This window comes from Vigna unguiculata, chromosome 3, assembly GCF_037176805.1.
Source record: "Vigna unguiculata cultivar grain cowpea cultivar isolate G323 ecotype 2 chromosome 3, ASM3717680v1, whole genome shotgun sequence".
Taxonomy (NCBI): domain Eukaryota; kingdom Viridiplantae; phylum Streptophyta; class Magnoliopsida; order Fabales; family Fabaceae; genus Vigna; species Vigna unguiculata.
Window position 1 is genome coordinate 27,816,294 of NC_140794.1, and position 8,976 is coordinate 27,825,269.

General features: G+C 39.8%; 1 protein-coding gene across 1 annotated transcript; it reads left to right on the forward strand.

Annotated features, from left to right (window-relative positions):
• The first annotated feature begins 6,386 nt into the window (after positions 1–6,386).
• Positions 6,387–8,071, forward strand: LOC114175243 (uncharacterized). The gene is made up of 2 exons (XM_028060013.1): positions 6,387–7,201; positions 7,258–8,071. Exons 1-2 carry the CDS (start codon positions 6,387–6,389, stop codon positions 8,069–8,071), a joined length of 1,629 nt encoding a protein of 542 aa, XP_027915814.1.
• The last annotated feature ends 905 nt before the right edge of the window (positions 8,072–8,976 follow it).

Here is an 8,976-nt window from a genome sequence, read left to right on the forward strand (position 1 = left end):
TATGGATGCTACTCATCCTGATATTATGATTTTCTTTGCTAAATCAAATGGAAGCATTGATCACCTCATTGGTTATGAGAGTGTTAAAAAAAGAATCATATTGATATTTACGTTTATATGAAGAACGAATGTTGGCACTAGTACCAAAGGCTATGTGTCCTATTGATAGTGCAACAACTTATACAATTCTCAAGATTAATAAAATTTTCTCTTGTTTGATAATTCAAGACATCAATGTTAGTATTATTTATAGTACTACAAATATATTTGAAGACTCTAGAAGAGCTATTATACTTCTACCAAGAAGTTGAATAGAAACGTATTAAGTTTCAAGGACATTTGTCTAAATGAATATTATATTGAGACAAACAATGAAAAAGATATGAAATATCTTTATATCTCTACGATTGAGTTGAAAAAAAAATGTATATTGGAAAAATTATCAACATTCTCTTATGGATTATACTACACGTATATTAGTACAATTGAAATGTATGTCATGGTAAACTAGAAGTTTACGTATCAAAATAAATGTCTTGTTTGACATGATCAGTTGGATGATTTGTACTACGCATATATTAGTACAATTAAAAGGCATGACATGGTAAACCAGAAGTTTACGAATCAAAATGAATTTCTTGTTTGGTATGATCAGTTAGGTCATCCTGGATCTATTATGGTGCGAAAAAAAAAAGTTCAAAAACTCATGTTGACACCCACTTAAGAGTCAAGAAACTTCTTCAGCCAATGAGTTCTCATGTACTATACGTTCATAGAAGTTGATAATTAGACCATCACCAGAAAAATGAAAAATGAGTCAATCTCATTTTCAGAACGAATAAAGGGTGATATTTGTGGTCCAATACACCCACCAAGTGGAACATTTATATATTTCATGGTTTTAATTGATCCATCAACTAGATGGTCACATATTTGTTTATTATTAACTCGTAATCAAGTAATTGCAAAGTTATTAGTACAATTAAGAGCTCACTTCCCAGATTATCCGATTTAGAAAATCTATTTTGATAATATTGGTGAAATTACATCTCATTCTTTTCATGAGTATCGTATAGGCGTGTTAGTTCCAAAGACACATTTGAAGCATGGTAGGCCTATTGGTTCCAAAGATAAAAACTCTTGAATGAGAAAGGGAGCTAAAATGCAAAATGACCTAATCGAAAAGGTTGAAATCCCAAAAGATTCATTTGACAATTAATGGTTCGATTCCAGAAGAACCTCAAGTGCCTGAAATTGTTGAAAATGATGAGATCTCAATAAATTATGTCATGAATCATATAACATGGAACCATAATGAAGTTAACATTGACGAAACTTTTACTTATAACATAGCGATGAATGTTATGAATGACAATGAGGATCAATAAGCAATTCGTATGGTTATTTTGAGAATCATATTTATATGAAAATCCTTGAAGGATTTTATTTGCCCAACAAGACAAATTCTAAAGAGGGTTATTCAATAAAATTGAACATGCTTTTTTATTGATTAAAGCAATCAAGACGTGTGTGACTTAACCGTCTTATTGAGTAGTTATTAAAAGAAGGATATAGAAATTATCCTATTTGTTCTTGTATTTATATGAAAAGATTCAAAAATAAATTTGCCATAATTATTGTTTATGTAGATGACATAAACATTGTTGGAACTCCTAATGAGCTCACAAAGGCAATTGATTACTCAAAGAAATAATTTGAGATGAATGATCTAGGGCAAAGTCTTATTTGAAATTAGAAATTGAGTATTTAAATAAAGGTGTTTTTATACGTCAAGAGGCTTATATAATTAAGGTGCTTAAAATGTTCTAAATGGACAAGTCATGTCCATTATGTACTCTAATAGTTGTGAGGTCGTTAGATGTTGATAAAGACTCTTCTCAGACCTCAAGAAAATAATGAAGATCTTTTTGGTCCAGAAGCACCATACTTAGTGTCATAGAAACACTAATGTATCTTGCTAATTATACTCAATCTAATATTGTATTTGCGTAAATTTGTTAAGCAAGATATAGTTCTTCAACTACAAGAAGAAAATGGTTTGAAGTAAAACATATATTTTGTTACTTTAAGGGTACTACAAATATAAGCTTATTCCATCCAAATGATTCAGATTCAGACCAATAGCTTATGTATATGCATGTTATTTTACATATTATCACAATGTCACAATGGTTGATCACAATAAGATGTTTGTTCACATATGGTAGCACAATGGTTTCATGAAGGTATATGAAACAAACCATAGTAGCAAGATCGTCTAATCATACAAAATTACAAGGAAAGTTGTGAATATGTTTGACTAAGGTATATAATTCAACATGTTCAAGAAACTTGTGACTATCCCCAACAAAGATGGAATCAACAACCATATATGAAGACAATAATGTGTTGTTCAATTGAAAGGATGATATATATATCCAAAAATTCATTCATGTGAAAATATGGCAAGTCTATTTATGAAGTTTTTGCCAAGAAGAACTTTTGAGCAAATGATTCACAAGTTCGGACTCCGTCACCTTAATTATGTAAGTTTACATGAGAGGGAGAAATAGAATATGTGATGAACAATATTGTATTAAAGAATACATAATGTTGTACTATTTTTCCTTCACTAGGTTTTTTATCCCAAAGGGTTTTTCCTTGTAAGGTTTTAACGAGACACATTCTTTTATCCAATAACACACAAGGGGGAGTGTTATGAATTAATGATTGTCCATTGATTTGATATATTTACTCATATGATTGATACTCATATAATTCATTACTCTTTATGTAAATATTTGTATTAACTAAGTTGATTTGTTTTCTTTATGAATTACATGTTGTATCTATAAATAAGACTCTTTCTATCAATAATAATACATATGAGTTGCTCCTTATTCTCTATTGTTTCTTCTCTTCTCTATTATATATTATTCTCTCTGTTATTCACTTTATTTCATAATATATATATATATATATATATATATATATATATATATATTCATTTAAGTAAATCAATAAATATTTTAAATTTAAAAATGTTAAAAGAATAAGAAATACTGAACAAGAGAGCGAAAAAACGAAAATTATTCTTATACTAAAAACATTTATACTGTAAGCCCCATTATCAGTTTTATGTGTTTGGGCCTGGCCTCTTCGTAGGCCCAAGACTAGCCTTTCCAGGGGACCCAATACCCTTGCTAGCCCCTAAACCTTTGCTGTCTGTCTCATTTTCAGAAACCAACCTTTTGTTCCTCTTATGTTCTCCAGCTAGAGCTCTGCTAGGGCACACGATCTTCTCCCGTCTCCAAACTAGCAAAACCCATCTTGTACCTCCTGGTAAGTCGAGCTCTAGAGTTTTCGTCCATTTCTTCACCCTTTTTCACTGTTGAGCACGTTGGTCAAGTTAGGGTTAAGATTCTTAACCTCGTTTTGTATGGATCTTCATGTTTTAGCTCTACTCTAGCTCCTGGAGCTGTGATACCCCCTTAGTTAGGGTCTGGTTGCTTTTGGTACTCAAAACAGAGGTAAGGGGAGCTGGGTTTTCAAGTTCTAAATTTATTTGTGTAAGCTTGCGAGTTATTCTGGGTTTTGGTTGCTTGAATGGTATATTAATCATGTGTGAATGAGTGGCTTACATTCTAGAAGTTGCTCTATGTCTTTTTATGCCTTGCATGCGTGGAACAGTGGGGGAGAACTGATATTGTCGCCCAGGCGAGCTCGTCTCGCCTAGGCGAGAATACCAGCAGCTTGCTTAGGGTGTTGCCTTGAGCACTCGCCAAGGTGAGGGGCTGCATTTTGAGCGACAGGCCAGCTCGCTCAGGCGAGACAGCCTCGCCTAAGCGAGGGATCGTGAAACTTTCCAAGACCCACTGTTGTAGGCTCGCCTAAGCGAGAGCCCGTTGCCTGAGCGAGACAACTTCTCTCGTGATGAAGGATTATCTTGTTTCCTTTTAGAGTTATGAATATGGTGAAGTTGTTTAAGAAAGCTTTTTGAAAATTCCCACTGGACATTAAGATAGCATGCTATCTAGATGTGAAGGTTCATTTCTCAAGCTCATGAAAGGAAGAAGAGAGTTGGATTCAAGCTTAAACACACACAGCAATAACAACACTAAAGAGCAAAATGAAAGAAGAAACAATAAAAATGGAAAGCATAGAAGATGAAGAATGGAAGAAGCACGCCACTCATAGGGGGGATCTAAGCCAACCAAGCCCTAGAGATGAGTGATGGTGTCGCCACTTGCAAGCAAGATAAGGCAAAGGTGAGTTCACTTCTAGGAAGGAGAGCTCACGAAAATTGGTGGTTGAATGCACAAAGTTTATAACAAAATGATCAACCCTTTTACAAGACAAGGAGCACCCTTTAAATAGGAGTTCATAGGGGTCCTTTAGCAAATACAAAAACATGAAAAAGGATTAACTAGCAAACCCTAAACCTAATGTGAGAGTGAGTCTTGGCCAAGTGAAGGGAGATGATTGGTGGAGGCATTCCCATGAGGATTCTAGGCCAAAAGAGGAAGGAGACCAAGTGACCTTCTAAGGCATAAACCACAAAGGCAAAAGGAGACAAGGTACATGTCTACTTTTGCTTTTGCTTTATGCTTTTTGCTTTCCTCTCTCTTCCACTTCATCCAAGTGCTCCAATCACCAAGTGCCACCTAGCCATGCTCTACTTTCTCTTAATTACCTACAAAATAAGACAAACAAGGATTAGCATGTCGGTTTAAGTTAATCTAATCTTGGTCAAAGGTCAACTTTGGATCAAAGTCAACAAGTCAACCAAAATAAGTCAACTAGAAACCAACTTAGGGAATTCAAACTAAAGTAATGCAAAACAAAGATAAAGGTAATGGAATAGAAGACTCCCCTCTAGACATGCTTCTAGTGATCCTTCTTAAGGGAGCTTCTAAGGGGGTGGTCACGCCTTCATCATCTCGTCTGGGCAATGACTCCTAGCTTGAGCGAGGTTGCTAAATTGGGTGGCTTCAATTTTGTTTTTCTCTCTGTTTGATGAGTGAATTGTGTGATTTATTTACTTACCCTTTCTCTTTAAAACCTAAAGCATGTGAATATATATATATGGTTGTTGGAATCCTATGAACTAAAAGTTGGTATGTTGGCATGAGTAGCAAATGGATTTTGGTTGGTTGGTTGAGAACTTACATGAGAATTGGATGTATGAAATAAAGGTGGTGGCTGTGTTATAAGAGACATGAATTTGGTGTGTGATAAGCGTAATTCCATGAATCTCGTGGAGAGACCCCATGGTGGTGTGTAGTGTATATGTTAAGGTATGGATTCAAGTAAGGACCGCATCCCGAAACTCTAATGGGTCAGTGAGTCTCAGGTAGAACAAACTGACCCAAGTGGTGAGAGTGGCGGGAGGCCCTAGTCTCTGGCAGGATAATGGCTTTAGACGTTTAAAGGCTAACCTTGTGTGTGGTAGGGTGAAACCCATTGGCAATGGCTCTGCAGAGCAGTAGAGGCCACCACAAGCGCAAGCGTCCAGTGAATCCGATCTTAGCATATGTATCTGGATAATTGAGTCATAGGGTCTTGCTTGTTTGTTATAACATGATTCTCTGTGCCTACGGTGTTGCATGTTTGGACTGTTTAAGTACTTGTCTGTTATGCCATGATAAAATTCTTAATACACTAGCTTACCCTTGCATTTCTATTTATGTTCTTGTTATGTTTTCTCTTTTGCGATGATCACCCTTGGTGGGAGCAGATGGAGGAAATTCTGGGAGTAGGCCTGGTGGTGGCAGTGGCGCAGCTTAAGGGATCTGTTTGTGTGCCTTTCAAGAGCATTATATGGCCCTAGTGCCTTTGTAATTCCTAGCTCTACGAGCTTTTCTTTTGCATGACTGTGAACCTTGTTGATTCTGTCTTGGCTATGGCATGGTTGTATGCCTAAGAACCCCTTTCAAGTACTCTTATGATGATTGTAAAAGTGCACTCCTTGACTATGGTTTTTCATCAGTTGTTTTGTTCTCTATTATTATGAATATAGGATGTTTTATTTAATAGATCAATTGATTTAAATGGGATGTCACATTTTTATGGTATCAGAGCCTTCGTTCCTTAGTGTTTGTGGGTTATGTGTTTGCTTAGCTTTCGTTGTGCCTTTCTTGTCGTGCTTAGATAAGTTTCCAGTCTAACCAAGTTCTGATGGTTCTTTCAGTGTGTCCAGTGTTATGGCACCCCCGCGTATAGCTCCTCCTCCACCCCCTTAGGGCGATGGGCAAGATCTAGCTAGGGCGATCGAGGCAATGGCTGCAGCTTTGACGCAACAAAGCAACGCCATGTTGCAATAGCATGAGGCGGCGGTGCAACGCCAAGAGGTCTCCCTGGAGCAACAACACCTAGTGATACAGCAAATGGAGGCTGCTAGGCAGGCTGCTGATGATGCTCAAAGGCAGCACATGGATGCTCTCCGCCAGTTAGGGGAGAATGCTGCTGGTGCCCAGATGTATGGTCCTCATCCCCAACCTCCACCCCTTGAATGGAGTTTGGAAGACTTCTTGAAGCACCACCCCGCCAAGTTTGATGGCAAGACGAGTCCCGACCAGGCGGACCAGTGGATGAAGGATATGGAGCGCATCTTTGATGCCAAAAGGTGCCCCGATGAGAGTAGGCTTGCTTTCACTATCTATATGCTCACAGGAGAGGCTGAACATTGGTGGGCCAGCATGAGGCTAGTGATGGAAGAGAAGCATGAGGATGTCACATGGGAAGCCTTCAAGAGGAGGTTTCTTTTAGAGTACTTTCTGGACAGCGTGAGATACGCAAAAGAGGTAGAGTTCCTACAGCTAACACAGGGGAACAAGTCAGTAACTGAGTACACCGAGAGGTTTAAGCATCTGGGACGTTTCTACACCATGCCGCTCGATGTAGAGTGGCGCTGCAGGAAGTTTAAGAATGGTCTCAGAGGAGACATTCGATTGATGGTGGCCCCGCTGTCCATCATAGACTTTGCGGCCTTGGTAGAAAAGGCCAGAGTCATAGAGCGAATGAAGGTAGAGATAGAAGCCCAACAGCAGCCACAACAGAGAGTTAGTAGACCATCTGGGTCTAGGCCACAAGTTGAAGAGAAGAAGAAGCCTTATGCTAGGCCTCATCCACAGCCACAAGGGTCTAGAGGCTTTTCTTCCCCGCCAGTAGGATCTAGTGCCACCACTGTGGAGGATCGCACGTGAAGAGTTTTTGCCCGTAGTTATCGGGTTTCCATAGGTGTAACCATTGTGGCAGGGAGGGCCATTTTGGCAGGGATTGTCCTACTTTGAGGAGGACAGTGGCACGACCTTCACCACAGACTCCGGGCCAGACTTCTGGTCAGACTCAGCAGAGGAGGGGGACGAGTAGGCCTCAGGCTACAAGCAGGGTTCATGCGATGATTGGGTCAGAAGTGGCAGGTTCAGGTAACCTTTTGTTTGGTTGTTGTGTGAAATTTGGCAAATCTTGTTGCGTGCTTTTTGATTCTAGAGCGACACACTCGTTTGTGTCAGAGTCTTGTGTGCAGGAGTTGGGTCTGTCGGTGTGTGAGCTATCGTTTGACCTCGTGGTATCTACCCCGACATCTGGGTTGGTTAGGACTTCTTCTGTGTGTGCTAGATATCCAGTTGAGGTAGAGGGACGCGTATACAAAGTCAATCTCATATGCCTCCCTCTACAAGGGTTAGATGTAATCTTGGGAATGGATTGGTTCTCTGCATATCATGTTCTCATAGACTGTCAGGAGAAGAAGTTGTTGTTCTCCAACTCAGAGGAGCCTAAGTTGTTGTCTTCTCATGGGGTTATGAAGGAAATTCAGAACGGCGCACAGTGTTATATAATCTTTGCCAGGATAAAGGTTGAGAAGGAGGAGAGGATCACCGTGATACCAGTGGTCAGGGAATTTGAGGAAGTGTTCCCCGAAGAGGTACCAGGTTTGCCCCCGAGGAGAGAAGTTGAGTTCTCCATAGACTTGGTACCGGGAGTTGGCCCTATGTCGATAGCTCCTTACCGCATGGCCCCAGCAGAGTTGGTGGAGTTAAAGAAGCAGATAGAGGGATTTCTTGAGTAAAGAAGAAAGATGGCGGCTTGAGGTTATGTGTGGATTATAGGCAGCTGAACAAGCTGACTATCAAAAGCAAGTACCCCTTGCCAAGAATAGATGATTTGATGGATCAGTTACATGGGGCGTCAGTGTTCTCCAAGATTGATCTCCGATTAGGTTATCATCAGATTCTGGTGAAGGCAGAAGATGTAGAGAAGACTGCTTTCAGATCCAGATACGGGCATTACGAGTATGTTATCATGCCATTCGGTGTGACCAATGCTCCAGCCTTGTTCAGGGACTACCTGAACCGGATCTTCCGTCCGTTTCTAGATAATTTTGTCGTAGTCTTTATAGACGACATTCTCATATACTCCAAGACGCATGAGGAACATGCCGAGCATTTGAGGATAATGCTTGGTATCTTGAGGGAGAAACAACTGTTTGCCAAGTTGTCAAAGTGTGACTTTTGGATGAGAGAGGTGCAGTTCTTGGGGCACGTGATATCATCTCAGGGTATAGCTATGGATCTAGCTAAGGTGGAGGTCGTGATACAGTGGGAATGTCCCAAGTTAGTGTCGGAGATTCGGAGCTTCGTGGGTTTAGATGGCTACTATAAGAGGTTTATAGAGGGGTTCTCCAAGATAGTGGCACCCCTGACACAGCTAACCAGGAAGGACCAACCGTTTGCATGGACAGATAGATGTGAAGAGAGCTTCAAGGAGCTTAAGCAGAGATTGGCGAGTACTCCAGTGTTGGTAATCCAGGATGTGAGTAAACCCTTTGAGGTTTACTGTGATGCCTCTCATCGAGGCCTTGGGTGTGTCTTGATGCAAGAGAGGAAGGTGGTGGCTTATGCTTCAAGGCAGTTGAAGGTTCATGAGAAGAACTATCCTACTCATGATCTCGAGTTAGCAGCGGTGGTTTTTGCT